The sequence below is a fragment of the Helianthus annuus genome, chromosome 8 (assembly GCF_002127325.2).
Source record: "Helianthus annuus cultivar XRQ/B chromosome 8, HanXRQr2.0-SUNRISE, whole genome shotgun sequence".
NCBI lineage: Eukaryota > Viridiplantae > Streptophyta > Magnoliopsida > Asterales > Asteraceae > Helianthus > Helianthus annuus.
The window spans coordinates 85933847-85953107 of NC_035440.2; the positions used below are offsets into that span (position 1 = coordinate 85933847).

The 19261-nt window shown below is 35.2% G+C and overlaps 1 protein-coding gene and 1 long non-coding RNA gene across 2 annotated transcripts; both read right to left on the bottom strand.

The window, feature by feature from the left end:
- Nucleotides 1-2860: 2860 nt before the first annotated feature.
- Nucleotides 2861-4034, bottom strand: LOC110871284. The gene is made up of 3 exons (XR_002553619.2): nucleotides 3943-4034; nucleotides 3335-3603; nucleotides 2861-3086 (listed from the first exon to the last, which is right to left on the bottom strand). It is a non-coding gene; the product is annotated as an uncharacterized LOC110871284 (long non-coding RNA).
- A 7837-nt stretch (nucleotides 4035-11871) lies between these two features.
- On the bottom strand, nucleotides 11872-12366 carry LOC110870292. Its single transcript, XM_022119480.1, has one exon. The coding sequence runs from the start codon at nucleotides 12364-12366 to the stop codon at nucleotides 11872-11874; it is 495 nt and encodes a 164-aa protein (XP_021975172.1).
- Between the last annotated feature and the right edge of the window lie 6895 nt (nucleotides 12367-19261).

The following is a 19261-nucleotide window of genomic DNA, read 5'->3' on the forward strand; positions in this document are numbered from 1 at the left end:
TGTTTGTTTATATTTGTTCAACTACGTTCATTTGTGTTCGTTTATGTTTGTTCAATCATGTTACTTTATGTTTGTTCAAATATGTTCAGTTTTTTTTATGTTCGTTTGTTTTCGTGAACTATGCGTTTAACCTTTAAACGAACGAACATAAACGAACACGAGCATGCCCGATTTCTTAATGAACAAACACGGACAAGAAATTGTGTTTGATTATATGTTTGTGTTCGTGTTCGGTTAAAGTTATATAAACGAACACGAACATACCTAGTGGGGGTTGTACAAATACATATAGTTTTCTTTAAAATATAAAAGTAGAGTGTGCAGTAGAGGCTTGAAGTCATAGAAAAGATGAAAGTGACGATTTGAAATTGTAATCTAGTGTGGATGCTCTTACTTTGTTGCCTCATTATTTCAACGGTTTGTAATCGAGGTAAGTTTTACATCGATCGACTCGCATCCTCGTTCTGATCAAAAGCCCTAAAACATTGGTTTGTAATTCGGAAAAAAACTTAACTCCGTTAAGCTATTTTAACAGCGGACTATTTTGCAAAAAAATTGACCAGTTCGGATTATTATCGGCCAATAACTAAATTGGGATTATTATCGCCCAAATTGAGTTAGGTGGGATTATTTATTTCCAATTCGCCAAACTAAAATGTGCAATCAAAATGGATTAATTATAGTTTTTAAAAAGGAAAAAAAACACAAAATGAGAAAAGAAAACACATTGAGCGAACATTAGTGTTTTGCAAAGTGAAAAGACTAGAGTCAAAAGGTGTAAACACCAATGTCTTTGGTTTTTATTATAGATATATAATATGATATTAATTTTACCATCGCGCGTTGCGACAGGGTCGAAACATAGAGTAATTTTAATTTATACACTTGAATAAAAACATATTATATTTGACCTCACTCGGTTTGAAACAAAATTTATATCGAAATGTAGACCAGCTAAAAACATACATAGAAAAAGCATGGAACAAAAATTACCTAACATGACTTGTTTAAAAAAAATTACTTCGGAACGTAGACTAATTCGAATTTGTACCGGCATGTACGTAAAAAATAGTTTTTTAAAGTAAAGGAACAAAAGAGGTAAACTTGAAACTTTAGAAACTCGAGAGGGTCAAAATTATATCTTACAAAGTTTGTAAACTCAACGAAAGATTATAATTTTTAGAAAGAAATTAGCGAACAAAAGTTTAATAGAAAAATTAAATTAGTAAAAAACTCAATAGGTAAAAAATGTACAATATATATGGTACAAGGTAAAGTTAGAACATTATAAATCGGAGGGGTTAGTTTGTAAAACTTGTAAAATAGAATAGGGCTAAAAGTATCAATTGCCAAAGTAAAGTCGGTAGCAAAGCCGCTGGAAAATCCCACCGACTTTGTTATTTAATATAGTATTAATGAAAACATATTATATTTGACATACTCAAAATTTATGTCGAAGCGTAGACCAACTGAAAACATACATAAAATAAGCACGAAGACATATTATGTCTATCCTAACTCATTTCAACAAAAAGTTTATATTTAAAAGTAGATCAACTCGAATTTATACTGAAACACACATAAAAATACTCACGTAATTCTTTTTTTTAAATAAAAGAATGAAAGTAGTAAACTCGAAACTTTAGAAACTCAAGGGAATCAAAATAATATTTTATAAAGTTTTAAACACATTGACAATTTTATTTTTTAAAAGAATTTAGCGAACGAAAGTTATTAAATAAAAATTAAATTACTAAAACATTAAGTAAAAAAATTAAATTATATAACGTATATGGATAAATTTGGAACATTAAATATTAGAGGGATTAGTTTGCAAAACCTGTAAAATAGAATAGAGGCTAAAAGTACCAATTGCAAAGTGAAGGAGGTGGCAAGGTTGGTGGGAAACCCAAGGAATTTGCTATCTAAGAATAAGATGATACAAAATTGATGCAAGTTGTAGTTGTACACAAACTATAATTTACTATTAACTAGATTTTATCCCGCGCGCGTTGCGCCGCGGATTCCACCACAATCACCCGATCATTTAACCCCGACACACCCCTCAAATTTTGTTTTTGCCCTCCCTCTGTAACACAACAATTCTATTTGTTTCTATTTTATCAAATAAAAGAGAAACTGCTTCCCACTCCAATAGGTTACATGTAGAGAGAACAATTTAGTTACATATTATTAGACATCAAACCCTGCTGAAAAAAAAAACATACATCATGGATGCCAAACAAACCCAACAAAATTGCATGTTCTTCAAGGGTCCACAAAAAGAAACTACGTGTAATAGATATGCATCCCAAGTAAAACTACCTTACAATTAATTGATTCTCAGGTATTAGAATCTCTAATCTATGTTGGGTGCCTGCCACTTAATTTCCTTCATCAGTCTCTTTCTATCAGTCTCTGTTTGAGAACAAAATGTAGTTATTTAAATAGACACGCGCCTTGGTCGTTGTTCAAAAAAATGTACACACCTTAGTCGTGTGAGTGATATTTGGTGCGAACCACGTGTCGGCTTTGATTAGGGAGTGATGAGGGAGTCTAGTGCAATCTTGGATGCTAGCTGTTGAAGAATGTTGACACCTAAAGAAGCGAAATTTGGATAGCTTTGTTGCCCTACTTGAACCAGAAGTCTTGTATTTTTAACTTAATAAGGACAAAGCAAATGTTGGATAGATCAATAATCATATTGATGTATGTATCTAGACAATCGTCAAATCTGTGTATACTATTATAGAATAGCTTCCCCTTTTTTTCTTATTTTAACGGGTAACAGCTCGTATGATGACCAACAAAAAGTGACACAAATCAGGTCCCCCTTAAAACAAAAAAAAATTCGGTTTGGCCACCGGTGTGGTTTGCCGGTTCAAGCGCTCTGGACGGTTTCCGGCTGGTTCAAATAGACTCAACCGGACCGACTATGTGGCCAAGTCTGAAAACATTGTACAATATAAAAAAATTCTAACTACCTTGTTTGACTTCGAATGTGTAACCATTCGAGCCACGCCCATTGATGACAAGTCCATAAGAAGAAGAAAGCTTTCACCCATGCCCTATGTGTGTCTTGGTCTCTACAGATACCAAACGAATGTTTACATACTTAGACTTTCCAAGTCAAACTCATTATTTTCAATTTTAAATTAGTCCTACAAATATCCAAAACATTTGATCCATAACTTTCAGTTTTACACAAATGCACATAATAAAATCCATATGCTAAATTCATTTTAAGGACATTAATTTATGTTTTGATTTGAAAAAGTAATATTAAAGGTTGACCACAAAGGTCAGCGCGTAAGGTTTTCACTTTTGAGCTTACCTGGTGGCCTTTTTTTACCAATCACTAGCAAGAACAGTTTGATCTCTGGCAGGGAAAGGAAAGAGGACCGGATCCGAGGGCGACTGTAGATTTTCGTGCCGCCATAGCCTCTGGCGGCCTTTTGAAGGCCAGGTCACAGGAAGCAGAAGAAGCTACCAATCTGATCCTTCGCTTGAAGCATGTATGTAAAATTGTTGCCCAGTGGGACCGGGCAAGTTTTACCATAAGTACCATCCTACATTGAGTTTCTTCCGTCTTGTGGCCCATTCCTGAAAATAATAAGGTTAAGGATAAGTTATTTATTTTTAAAACGATTAACTCACACATCTTCTTGATCTACACCAATGTACTCTTTGATACTCCTAGGCTACAAGCCCTTTAGTGGGTCGTGTTATGTATTCGTGGATTCTACATTCTTGATAAGAAAATTAAGTCTTGGTTGTGAGTTGGTGTCTTGGTGACTTGTACATTCTTAGTACACTTGATAGGAAAGTTATGGTCCTTAGTCATGTATGGTGACCTGTACATTCCTAAATTATAACATGACACCTAGGAAAACATAATGTCTCAGACATTCCTAAATATATATTTCACTATTTATCATTTACCTGAAAATATCACTTGAACTCCTTGGTCAGAACCCTAGATAATTGCTCAGCCATTGCTTTAATCCCTTTATCGAAACCATAGGTCACTGCTCTGCCTATCTCTCATGTCAACCACCATGAAGACCCAAAACAAATTGATATTTTTTTCCAAAGCAGCCACCCCAGTTCATTTTTATGATGGCTGCCGGTGATGAGCTAAGTTCGATAAATCAGCGGAGACCACACGTTTATAATCAAAAGAAACAACGGAATCCATAACGGTGCTTTAAACTCATGCAATATCAATTAACACAATCGACGTACAACAATAAATTAATCGATTTCTATTTCAGCAATAATCCTTCTCCGCTATGCCATGTATACCAAGATACCCATCAATTCTTAAGTTAAAACTTTCACTAAACCTACATATGCATCCTAAATTTAACAGAAGCATAATGCAAAATGACGTTCCAAATTTCCATAAATAAAAAATTACAGATATGTGAACCCAAAGTGCAAAATAATAATGTCCATAAATTAAAGAATAAATTTCGTACATTAGCTGCAAAATCAATCGTGGTCCAAGAAATAGCATACAAACAAATGGAAACAACAAAGTAGCATAGAAAACAATTAATTAAAAGTTAAAACCTAAGAGTATATCAAGGATTTGAAAAGGAAAACAATACGAAAGCTTTAATCTTGGAAGATGAACATGGGTTATTATTCAAGATTATGTAATTATGTATTACTACCTGAAGAAGATTCGTTTACAGGGCGTGATTGAATAGAAGAGACGACGATGGTGATGGAGGTGGAGGTTTATAAGTCCAAAAGCCTAAAAAGGTTACACTCCAGAAATTAGAACATCACTTTTGAAATACTCATAATATTTTTGTTTACATTGCAAAACTCCAAAGCTAAACACCAAAGAAAACAGAATAATAGGGGTGAAGACAGACGTACCCACAATCCCAAACCATTTACACCTCCTCAAGGTATCAATTTCATTCTCCATTTCGACTTCTCACCGACATCAATGGCCACTCAACTTCCAAAATAGAGTAAACCAAGACTCACATCACACCCACATCAAACCCCAGGTAGTTCCATAGAGATAACAGCGCATCATCCTCGCCGAATACAAAAAAAAAAATCGAAAGCAATAACAGAATATAGAAGCAAGAATACATGCCTGTTAAACAACAACACCAAAGAAGATGTCGAGAAAATCACCTGCATCGCCGTATCGTCGGTAACAGATGGTCGCCGGGTAGTTTATCTGGTGGCCGGCGATTATCTCCAGGTCCCTCTCTCATTAACCCTAGATTTACTCTCTATTTCTGCGAATGTGAAAAGGAAAAGGGAAGAAATAACCCAGGACACGTAGCAAAAGGGCAACAACTCAAAAGGACAGGTGTAAACTTGAAGTAATGACACAGCTATTTAATATCACTGTACCAACAATGGAAGCAAACGTACAACCTAGATGAGCAAAAAACTCCTTTTTTTGCAAATGGTACAACCACTATAAGCCTAATTGTGTTGCAAAATTATAATATATAATATCATTAGGGTATGTAAAAACAATGATATGTGTTTATAAATAAAAGGGTTACACAATGAATAATTAACAAATGAGTCAGTCCAGGAGGAGTAGAAGTTTGAAAATATTATTGGACTTTTGAGCATTTGAGTATAAAATCTAATCTAACTACTATAATAAAAGAAATCAACTTTTGTACACGTTTCATTCATTGAAGGTATCCTCAAATTTATATTTATCTAAATAAATAAATAATAAATTAATATTAAATCTTATCATACTTTAATAAAATATTATCCTCAAATCTAAATTGTTAATTTAATATATTTTTAAAACAAATATATTAAATACCTCTCTTAGCTACTTATCTTATATATAAATAATAAATTAATATTAAATGTTATCCTAATTATTTAAAAACACAACTTTTTTTTATTATTTGGTATACAAAATTATGTTTATTCAACTCGAGTAAGACGCGAGGTTTTTAAGGATATATATATTTTTTTTTATTATTTGGTAGATTTTTCAACCCGACTATACACGGGTTTTTTTAAAGATACGACGTTTTCAGTATTTAATATACAAAATTACATTTATTTAGGATATAATTTTTTTATTATTTGGTAGATTTTTCAACCCAACTATACACGGGTTTTTTAAAGATACGACGTTTTTAGTATTTAATATACAAAAATACATTTATTTAATCTGTGTAATACACATGGTTTTTAAAGATATAACTCTTTTTTATATCTATTCAACGCGTATAATATACGGGGCTTTTAAGGATGTAATTTTTTATTATTTGGTAGATTTATTCAACCCGATTATACACGGGTTTTTTTTTAAGATACAACGTTTTTAGTATTTAGTATACAAAATTACATTTATTTAATTTGTGTAATACACATGGTTTTTAAAGATATAACTTTTTATTATTTGATATATAAAATCACATTTATTAACCCGTACAATATACAAGGTTCATAAAGATATAAGTTTTTATTATTTAATATATAAAATTACATTTATTCAACCCGTGTAATACACGGGGTTCTAACCTAGTTCGAGATATTCCAAATCAAATTAGTTGAGTTTGGAGTTAAATGTCATTTTAGTCCTTGTGGTTTGGGTTATTTTATCAGTTTATTCCAAAGGTTTGAAATATTGTCATTTTAGTTTAAATAGTTTCAAGCGTTGCCATTTTAGTCTACTGGGTTAACTCTGTCCATTTTTTCTGTTAGCTAGAAGGGTAATTCGATCATTTTATATGATCGAATTGCTCTTCTAGTTAACAGAATTACATATAAAATGACCGAAATGCCCTTCTAATTAACAGAATAAAGGGATGGAGTTAACCCAGTGGACTAAAATGACAACGTTTCAAATCTTTGGACTAAACTGGAAAAATGGTCTAACCACAAAGACTAAAATGGCATTTAACTCGTTGAGTTTGAGATCAGCGCAACTCGTTTACAAGACTAGAGTCAGGTTGCCTAAGCATTTTAACTTGGTAAAAAAAAAAAAAAAAAAAAAAGACCATGTAACAATTAAACAGTAGCCGAACCCAAAGTTGTCGGGCCCAATCAATAAGGCCCATGTTTTGTTGGTTTCTTGGTTTACGTCTTGAATATTTTTAGTTCATCATAATTCCACAAATTATTTTTTACTAGGGAACTATTTTTTCTTCATCGTACATAACCTTTGCGGTGTTCGGATTAAGCCCACGAAATGACCTTTTTGACTTTTTTTTTTAATTATTATTTTCGGTTTTCATTTTATCACGATTTGTGTTTCCTACGTATTAACAATTTAGTCATATAAATACGTTTTTAGGTTATCTTTATTCAATTTTAAGGCATATTTCTAAACATAAAAACTTAACACCGCCATCATGTGCCAATTATGATTTATGACAACACAAGTTGAGTTATATCTAAGGTATGATGCAAAACTACTATCGAGTCGAGGGTCTCACTAGAAACAGCCTCTCTATTCTTACAGGGTAGAGGTAACATTGTCTACATCTTACTCTCCTCAGACCCTACTTTAGCTTTGCTATTGATAGGATTTACTGAGTATGATGATGATGATGACAACACAAGCTGACATGTGACTACACTGTTAGTCGTCAAGTTATGTGTGTTTATTTTAACGGTCAATAAAATAAAAGATTAACGAAAAACTAAAAAAATACAAAGATATGATTATTTACATGCTCCCCAATGAAACATTCACAACATCAACACCAAAATCACCCCCTAATTTGTGTGTTTAACTTGGAATGTACAAGGGTTCAATAGTGTCACATTTTTTTTGTCTTTTAATAACAATCGACTTAAAAAAAAAGGTAAAAAAAGAATTTTTTTTTACGAAAACAAAAGAGAGAGGAGATATGTACAAAAAGTTTTAATTTACACATGAAAGTTTGAAAAGTTAAAATTACTCTACGCATACCACTCCAAAGAAGAAACTTTTGCTCGCTTTTTTTTAATAAAAAAATGTGTTTGTTTTAGTCCCTTCTATTATCTAAAGCTGAAACTTTTACTCTCTTTTTTTTTTATAAAAAAATGTTTTTGTTTTAATCCCTTCTATGATCTAAAGACGAAACTTTTGCTCTCTTTTTTATAAAAAAATGTGTCTGTTTTAATCACTTCTATCATCTAAAGCCGAAACTTTTGCTCTCTTTTTTATAAAAAAAATGTGTCTGTTTTAACCCATTCTATTCTATGATCTAAGTAGTAGATACCGGTTATATACTGAATAACTTGTTGTTGCCTAGCACCCATATGAACCATAGTGTTGCCAACTAGATGCTACGAATCACCACTTTATTTGCATTCACGATAGCAGATATCGCCAAGAGCTTAAAGATTTATTCAATCAAGCTAAATGTTGACATCTAAACTTTTCACCATGTGAGAGCCACTACAGCCAAACACTATTAGCGAACTGACAAGGCATCAATAAGTGACTAGCCGACTTAGACAAGTCATCGCAAAGCACACATGCATCAATAGTGATGTTTATTCTACGTCTTAATATTGCTAGACCTTAAATCATAGAAAAAAAAAATAGTTGAGTAGTTAAATCAGAAATGATATTTTGGTACAAGATTTACTAACCCTAACCCAATAAGTCAAAAGAAATATTTTGATAATTTTGTAATTTAGTCTCATTAATCATTAATTTTGAAATAGTAGGTATAGTTTGTCGTTCAATAAAAAACCATTAATGTGTGGTTGGTCAACATCTCAAGCCACATCCAAGAATACTATGTCCAAATTCTTCCACAGTAAAAAGTTGGAACTCTACATGTTTTGGTTGGTTCACATCTATTATTTCTCTAGCATTTTGCCAACCTTGTTTATTTCAAATAGTGTGTTTTTCATTATTTTTATGAATTTATCATAAATAAACTGTTATGGAAGACTTGATATTAGTGTGGTGACCTATCGTGTTTTATATCAATGGTAGAGGTCAAGGGAGCTAAATCGTGTAAATTACATACAAACATGAGACGAGGATTTGATTTATGGACATATTGAAGAAACACGGAACTAATTTTAGGTTATTAGTTTGGTTTATGTTTCGACCATAGAGGTTAATCTCCTTAATCCTTCCTGAGCTAAAGCCTTGATCTTCCTGCAAAACAATCAACACCCCGTTAAGCTCGTTAAGAGGGGAATACGGGGATTTCCCTCTTAACCACTCCCCGGCATGAGAATAACTACTTGTTTTGAGAGAATAAGTGTGTGTTAATGGTAAGAGAACAGAGAATAGAATACCTTTAACCTGTACATGAAGGTCACTATTTATAGCCGGAGTAGTGTAGTAGGAGATGGCCTGATGGGCCTTGGGCCTGGAGTCGACAACAAGTAATATTCTTTTTGTCTCTTCTATGACGACCGTTAGTGTTTCTAGAAGGTTACCGGAGCTGGCGCACCTTGAGTGGAGCCACGTGTCCGGCTTGTCGTCCTTGTTGTCTCCCTGACATCAGCATGTGAGTGGAGATCATGAGGCAGGTGTCGTCACCCTCTGATTGATGCCACGTAGGCGTCCTTGTGTACCTTCTTGTCTCTTGTACGATTGTTGATCGTGGAGCACGATAGGATACAACCTGTTGGACGCTGGTTGGCCCATTTCTCTGTCACTCGTACCTTTCGTATTATCTAGAATGAACCTGCGCTTCTGTCCCCGCGCTGCCACTGGAGCACATCCATATAGCCGGCGCAAGGTCCAGGGAGTGAGGGTTTTCATCCTGGATGTTAAGTGTAGAATCTGAGCTTTAACTTCGCTTGGGCCTCGCGCGCGACCTATGTTTCACCTATTTAGTCGGCGCGGGGTCTGTAAGTTTGTCAGATTGATGCAATAGGAGTATGGTCCCGCGAACGACCTGATTGGTTTGCGCGACTTTTGGGACCATACCCCTTCGCATATCGTTTATGTTTTATATCCTCAAACTACAACTTGCAATGACAAATTATGGTTGGTTCACACCTAATAATCCTAATACACCATAGCAATTCGCCTACCATGTTTATTTAAATATGAAATTAAAATTTCTCATTGTTTTTATAACGTTCTCATAAATATACAACTACAAATGTATATGGAGGACTTCATTCACTAATTCATATCCAGATAGTTGATATCTGTGTGGTAACCTATCGTGTGTCTATTTCACCGTTCGTAATCAAAACAAGAGAGCTAAAGTATGTTAATTATAGACAAACATGAGACGGGAATTTGATTTATGAACATCTGCTTAATGTTGTATATCCTTGACTGCAATTTGAACAACATATATGATGTAACCCATCTATTTTTGTATTAACGCTTCCACATTAGAAAATTGTAGGCGACTACATGTGTTGGTTGGTTCACACCTATCACTACTATAGCAATTTGCCTACCATGTTTATTTTAATAAAAAAAAAACTAAAAAGCAATGTCAATCAAAAAAAAAAAAAAAAAAAAAACCAGAGTACATTTTCAATATTTTTAAATTTCTCATTAATAAAATGATATAAATATATGTCACCGGTCGCGATCAAAATAAGAGAGCCAGATCGTGTAAATTACAGACACACCTGAGACGAGGATTTGATTTATTGACGTTTGCTTCTTATTATATATCCTTGACTGCTAATTCGACTACATGTATAATGTAACCCATCTATTTTGTATTAATTTCTTCTTTTATTGTTTAAGTGAAGATTTGAGAACCTAATCAAAAGGGTGACATATGGATTCTAGAATATCAATGCCAACATTAATCCCCAATTTTTGTTTAGTTCAAGTATTTGACCCAAATCAAATGCCTTCATATTTGACTCAAAATCGTTAGGTGACAAAATGTATGGTCAAACAGGTTATATATATGTGTGTGTGTGTGTTGGGATTGACTTGTTGGTTTTGTTTTTAGCTTTTGAGTTTTTAAAATATGATTGATTAATGTACTAAAAATCTATTATTCTATAACTAAATAGTAATATGTATGTTTTTATTCTTTTGACTATCGTCTTTTAATAAAACCTAATAAGTTCAAAACTTCAAATTCAAACGGTCGAGAATACTAAATCAATGGCAAATCATAATATTATTAGTTTGGACTTTGGACCATTTTTACCTTAAACATTGACCCAAAAAGTCAAAAGTGTGAATGTCAAAATCTGTGGCCCAAAATAACCTTTTTTTTTTGCTTTACTAAATACTAATAGCTTATATAATAAATACGATTTAAAAGTTATTATCATATAAGTCGTAAATACTTGGGTTATATAAAGTCTCATGAAAATCAGAAGTTGTAAGAAGAGTATCAAATGGATTCCGATTGACCTCATTTATGCGGCATTGGAACCGTCTTATCGCACTCTACGATGTAAAATTTTAGGTTTTTGTTTTTTTGTGCTTAGCTTGTAGATTTTAGATTTTTTTATACTTCATTGTGTCTTTTTATTTATTATTGTGTCTTTTCACCATTTGCGTCATTTTGTCTTTTTGTGACTCATTGTATCTTTTTCTTTGATATTGTGTTATATTTTTTTGGCATTGTGTTATATTTTGTGATCTATTGTGTCGTTGTACATTTATTATTTTTAAGAGTATTCGTAGAATAACGTCTTTTTAAGTACCCGTAAATACTTTTCAAATTGTTTGAATTGTATAATGTCTTTTTAAGTTTTTTTTTTTTTTTTTTATAATTTATGACTAACCACGTAAACAATGAAATAATATTTAAAGTCAACTCAATCATTCATAAGTAAATAAGTGGGTTAAAAATGCATGGCTAATTGGCCCCAACTTCAAAACTAACTTTTATTTTTTTTTCAAAAGTAACTTTCATTAACGAAAAACGCCGATCCAAACCGGGCCGACAAAACAACACAACAAATTTACATATTTACAAAAGAACACCAATCTTTCCACTCTACCCCTTTGTGTTTGGATCTGCTAGAAAACCAAAGAAAGGTGAGAGATTTGACCTCACTCATAATGTTTTCTATTCTAGCCGAGGAATTTGAGAATTTAATACTATTTCTAGCACGCCAGATACTCCAACAAGCTACCCTTATAATACCTTGAACTGCGTCATTTTTCCTCTCCAATCCTGTAATTTCTTTGTGAATGCTGATAAGGTCTTTGACCGAAAAAGCAATTATACACGGAATCTTGCACCAAGAACTAATCCCGTTCCATATAACCGCCGCAACCTGACACGCTGTAAAAATGTGATCAGCAGACTCCTCGGCCTCGTGACACAGCAAGCATAAATCTTTACCAATCTGAATATTCCTTCTCTTTAAACCAACGGCTGTGGGAATGCTTTCCGATATCGATCTCCACATATGGATGTTAACTTTAACGGGAGTCCATCTACACCACTCCATTATTAATTTGTTTCCTTGACCCGCCTCACTAAATAACAAATTCTTAACAACTTTGACAGTGAATTCACCTTTCGAGTCAGGTAACCACATCCACCGATCCACATCGGCCGAACACTGGACACCGTTCAACAAGAAACTAAGCTAATCAAGGCTGGACTGCAGCTCCTGAGACAAAGTAGAAGAGTTCCAGCTCTATGTCAGCATCGAATCCGAGTCAAGACTTTGAACTCTATCAGCAACCGAACACCTTTTATCCGTTTCAAGTCTAAACAGATCTGGGAACCTGAGCTTTAGAGGCTCATTGATGATGCAAGAGTCTAACCAAAATCTGATTCTTTCTCTATTACCAACCACTCCTTTGATGTAGTTCCTTAACGGGTACCCAACCACCTTCATGTTAACGAAGATCTTAGCGATGTTATTCCAAACCCCGTTGAGAGACTTTTTAAACGGGATACATTCCCAACCAACTCTATTTGAATGAAATGCATCGATTACTATTTTCCATAGATTATTGCTCTCCGTTTTATATCTCCATCCCCATTTCGATAAAAGAGCAATGTTAACCTCTTGTAATTTGGTTAAACCCAACCTTCCGTCCTTTTTATGACGCGAAACATTATCCCATGCGACCCAATGCATTTTTCTTTCCTCTATGGACCCCCCCCCCATAGAAACTTCTTAATCATGGACTCCAAATCATGAATGACTTTTTTAGGGACTTTGTAGAGCGAAAAATAGTATGTTGGAAGACTTTCCAACACCGATTTGATGATTACAACCCTACCCCCAATCGATAAAAGATGAGTTTTCCACTTGGCGAGACGAGCCCGAAACGTATCATACACCGGTTGCCAATTACTATTACAATTCATATTGGCTCCAACTTTTAAACCGAGGTACTTGAAAGGAAAAAACTCCACCTTACAACCCACCTCCTTAGCCATATCCTCAATCTCCGCCTGTTCCACTCCAATACCGTATAAGTGGGATTTTTCCAAGTTGATTTTAAGGCCCGGACAAATAAAGAAACATCGGAGCACTCTCACAATGTTAACCACTTCTATCTTGGACTATTCCCCCACCATGATCGCGTCATCCGCATATAAGAGATGGGAAATAGTAGGCCCGTTATTCGGAGTAGCGATACCTTTTAAAACCCCTCCCTCTCTAGCATTATTGATCATACAAGATAGCGCTTCCATCACCACCAAAAAAAGGAAAGGAGAAAGAGGGTCCCCTTGTCTCATACCTTTTTCACATTTAAATGTGAAGGTGGGTGCCCCGTTAACTAGAACCGAAGAGCTTGCCGACCTAAGGATGCCCATTATCCAAAAACACCATTTTTTTGGAAAACCCATTTGATGGAGAATATTAACCACAAATTTCCAATTCACACTTTATCATAAGCTTTCTCTATGTCAATTTTGAGAAAGAAAACCTTGGATTTCTTTTTTTTACTCCATGAAATGATCTCGTTAACTATAAGAGGACCGTCTAAAATATATCTATCTCGTAAGAAGGCCGATTGGGCGTCTGAGATGATACCATCCATAACCTTCCTCATCCTGTTGGCAATGACTTTGGAAATTACCTTGCTAATTACTCCAACTAAATTGATGGGTCTATATTTGTTAAGCGAGACCAGATCAATAATCTTAGGAACGATAGCGATGAAAGAAGACCCACTCGTGAGATTGATTTCTCCATGTTGGTGAAACCGAAAGAAAATACGAGAGAAATCATTTTTGAATAGCTCCCAAAAGACTTTAATGAAACGCAGATTCATCCCATCTGGGCCCGGAGCCCGATCATCTCCGCATTCAAAGACGTCCACCTTGATTTCCTCTTCAGTGAATTCTTCAACCAAGAAATTTTGTTCCTCTTTCGAAATCTTCTTTAAGTTGTTGCATACTAGATCTGGTCTAGTCTTAAAAGAATCTTTAAACTTATCACGGAAAAAAGACAGGACCTGTTTTTTAATTATGGAAGGTTTCGTGCACCATTCCCCATTTATCGTAAGGCCGTGAATAGTGTTGGAAGCTTTTCTATTATTAACCATCGCATGGAAAAAGTTAGAGTCTTCGTCACCCTCAAGAGCCTATCTCAGATGCGCTCTTTGTTTGAGATCCAGGGATTTTCTGTTTTCGACCTCTCTAATGACTCTTCTGTTTTCCGCTAAAATCTACTCTTCCTCTTCCGAAAGCTCCCTCAGTTCCATATCCCTCTCCAACTGCTCTAATTCTGACAAGGCCGATCTAACCTTCTCCCTCTCTTTAGCAATGTAATCATCCCTACAAGACTTTAAGGAAGATCTAATCGACGCAAACTTAGCAGTGAGACAAACATCCGGGGGATCTGAACTGACACAGCCTTCCACTGCAGCCTTAACCGCTTCCTCGAAACCTGGTTTCCCAATCCAGGAACTGTAAACACGGAAGGGACGAGGCCCAAAATTCAAGTCAACCGAATTAAGAACAATCGGACAATGATCCGAGAATCTGTTGGGTAAAGCTCTCACACACGCCGACGGCCATTTATTAAAGAAGGTCGGACAGACCAGAAACCGATCCAACTTACTTAATTTCTTTCTGTTATCCCTTATATAGGTAAACTTACGACCCTGCATAGGGTATTCAAGCAGTTCACTGTCATAAATAAACTTATTAAAATTTTCGGCACAGACCTGCTTGAATTTTGATTTTTTTCCTTTCCTCTGGAGATCTGACTGCGTTGAAATCCCAGACGATAATCCATTTACCTTCAGCAAAATTAATAATACCTGTTAACTCATTCCAAAGCTGTAACTTTTCCTCCGTTCTCTGAGTATCATAAACATTGACCAGGTTAACCTGGTCCCCACTGCCAGCCATGACACCTTTAATGACCAGATAGTATCTTTTCTGCACCACAACCTCGACTTTTAAAATTTTGGGATCCCAAATCCAGATTAAACCTCCCAAGAGACCAACCGAGGCAGAATGAGTGAATTCAAAGTTTCTATTACCCCAATAACCAACCAAATCCGAAACAACCACAGACTCAACCTTGGACTCTTGAATAACTATTATACCGATCTTATTAGCCGTTCTAATTTCTTTAATCCACATGGCTTTAGCTCCCACACAAATCCCTCTGATGTTAATGGACAAAATATTCATCGGAGAACAACATTAATACCTTCATCTCGAATGGTGTCTCTAATCAGATCATTATGATCACTAAATTTAACACCCACCGTCTTACTAATGTTAATTATAGCTTCTACTTCTTCTTGTGTCCTGGACTCAAGAGAATCTCTGACAAAATCTTCCGATATTACTGGCTGCTTATCGATTCCGACTACTTCCCTGTCGTTGCCTAAATTCAATTCCTGATCCTTTTTGTCCAGTGACGGAACAGTCGCCGCTACCTGCACTGTAATAGGGTTGTCTGGAAGCATCTCATTGTGAACCTCTGAAGCTTCCATGTTTAGATAAAAAATAAAATCCCCCTTTTCCCTAATTCTATTCTTGGGCCTGTCTGTAGAAATTGGGCTGGAAGAAACCTCCCGGTTGACGCTTTTGTTTTTGGGCCTAATTTTATTTCTTTTTTTTTTGTTGGGCCTAATACCATTATCAGCATATTTAAAAAAGTAATAATCATTACCTCGATTTTTGTTCGAAACGTTATGATCTTGCCCCCCCCCCCCCCCCCCCAGCTGGCAAAAGGAACTCCAACAACCTTGGAACTAAAAACTTCCCTTGGGACACTGTCTCTCACGTGAGATTTTTCTGGGTTGCCGTCAACATTAAAAGCCCCTGTCTCTTCAATTCCTACCGACCCTTCGTCTATCCCCGGCTGCCGGTAGTCAACCGGAACGTCTTGCATACTCTTTCCGCTCGGCGGAGAATCAGAATTCTGGGAAGGGCTCTCCTGCCCACTCTTTAACGGCGAAGAAGCACCGTCACCCGGAACTATAACCTTCCCAATGCTATCTGGAACCCAATCACTTATCTCCTCCTCGGTCCAAACCCTAAAATGTTTGTTTTTCCATCTTAGAGTTACATGTTCGTTAATCCTTCCTCCTTCCCCTACCAGCACTCCTATCCAGCTTACCGCCAAATTTCCGCCGTCAGCCTCTAATTGTGAACCATGCACAATTTTCCCAAACATATTTGCAATATTGTTGAAGGTGCCATTCCTTGCTAGGTGAGTAGGGACTCCTTGGATCCTCACCCAGGCCAGATGTTCAAACGGTAAGGATTGTCCGACCCAAGTGTCGAGGTTAGAGAACCAAGCTTCCCAACATGCATGGTCCAACAAGAATTTGACACAAACTTCCTCTTCTTCGAACTTAATAAGCATGTTAAGACCTCCTAGATAACTTAATGACACCCCCGTAATTCTAAGACTACCAAAGGAGGAGTTAAGCGACCTTAGAATCATGAGGTCTTTACATCTCCCCACTAGAGCCTTGCCCATCAACTCCTTGAATGCCAGCGACTCGTCATGGATAGAGATTGTTTTAGGTTCAACTACCGGTGAAACAATAACACCAGGATTCTCATTATGGAAGAGTTCACTAAAAAGTTTGCCCTTACCCTTGCTCACGTTAACATGGTTATGAACACTCTGATTAAAAGACTGTTAATACCAATCCAAAGAGGTAAAAGTTTGGTGGAGATGGTTAGGTATTATATGTCTATGTATTAAAATCAGAATCAAGTAAGTTGTTAAGAATTTTTTTAATTTTAATGTGAACAATATAATGCCATTTATATAAATAAAAGCTAAACCCCTATGTATAAATACATAGAAGATAAAATAACTGAAATCAAAGACCCACTTGTGGCCTAGTGGTAGGAGGTTTGGGTTTTTCAACTGAGAGTTCAATTCCTATATTGGGTGGATATAGGCAATGAATGATTTGGACTAGACATTGTGTGAGGTTGTCAGTTCGATTCCCGAGCCAACCGGGTTTTCGTCCCACCTTGTGTTACGTCAGAGAGTTCTGCTCTTGTGGTGACACAACAACTGTCAAGTGGCAGCCGGTGGTATGGTTTCCTGGTGGAACGCCCAAAAAAAGCCAAACTTTGAAGCCAGCGTGGACCCGGTTAAGACAACATAGTTTGGCTAAAGTGGGGCAATACGGGACTCTCCAATTTAGAAAGTATGGTAACCTTTCACCGTTTAAAAAAAAACCACAATAAATAATCTTTTTTTGGTTGGAGGTGTATGAGAGTTCCTTAAAACAGATTTTGTGACTTTTTAAGTCTGTTTTAGGGTATAATAGTAGAAGCAGTAGCATTTTTGGAGACAATGCTTTGAGAATAACACCGTGCTTGTGTGTATTTAACATTTCATCCAGTGGAACAAGGTTATAGGCTTATAGCATATGTGTTTATTGAAAGTATACTCAAATCAATCATCTTAATTTTTCGTTATTGTGGTTTTCGAATAGGAACCGGAAAGCGAAACATAGATGGGGCGAGTGGATTAAAAATCCTTAATTTACTTGGATGTTAAAAAAATCCTTCAATAACTCGTTGTGCAGTTCTTATAAAAGATATAACAAACTAACACGTTAATAAATATACGTCACACACATATATAATTATTTATGTACAAAGTTAGTGAAAAATATTATTCAAACTGATTTTATAACATTTATTGTGTATAAAACTTCTAAATTTGTGATATATTACTCTGAAAGGATGTAATCTTGGTGAAGAAAAAGAATTTGATCCATGTGGTAAGGAGTGAGATTGTGACCCAATACCTTCTCTTCTCTTAAGTTGCAAGCAAAGAAATACCTATCAAAAGTATCTTTCAAGTAACCAAAAATATATACTATTACATTTGACCCTAAGCACTTAACACTTGTTCAGATAATTAACTTAAAAATTCACAGTTATAATTGGTCGCTCTCTAGCAAACTTTCAATCTTAATCATTCGCTGGATAGCAGAATTTTAACCGGTGGCAGACTCAAGAATTATTTTGTTGGGTTGTGATCGAGAGATTTAACCAAAATTTCAAGTGGTGCGATCGGGATTTTAGCATAAAAAATTACACTAAATTTTATATTTTAAAGGGTGTTACCGCCCACACAAGCAATAACTTGGGTCCGTCTCTGATTTCAACCCCGTGTATACACTTTTTTAAACATAGTGTCTACATTAGAATAATCATTTTATAATAAGTTGTACATCATGCAATATTGTAAGTTTCATGACCAACCAAGATGGAGAAAAAGAAAAGGCTACAGGAAGAGCCAACTAATAATTATCGGCTCTTAATATAGTTTAAGAGACATATATCCCCCCCTAAGTAGTTTGAGATCTCCCAATAATAATTAATTTAGGAACAGGTAAACCAACTTACTAGCAAAATTGGAAATTATTTTATATAATTAAAATAAATAATTTGTTTTATGGGGTTGGTACCAAGAAAATTTTCAAGATTGTTTATCTTGGGATATTGTTTTATGTAATTTTTGAAATTTTGATGAATCAGTACTGTTACATAGGCAATGAATATCGCATAAATTCTTTTAACCGGTTTCACGGAGTAAATTACTTTTTGAGTCCTTGTGTTTTAGTGGTTTTAACCATTTGAGTTCAAAATCAAAATGTTTAACGCCCTGAGTCCCTAGAGACTTTTTTTATAACCATTTGAGTCCCTTTGAGTCCATTTTTTAACAAAAATTGGACTCAAACCGTTATAAAATAAACAAAATTGGACTCAAAACGTCATAAAATAAATGGCTAGGGACTCAGAGCGTTATTTTTTTTGATTTTGGACTCAAGTGGTTAAAACCACTAAAAGACAGAGACTCAACAAATAATTTACCCGGTTTCACGTGACAATGGTGTATTATACATATTTAGGATAATTAAGGAAAACTTAAAAAA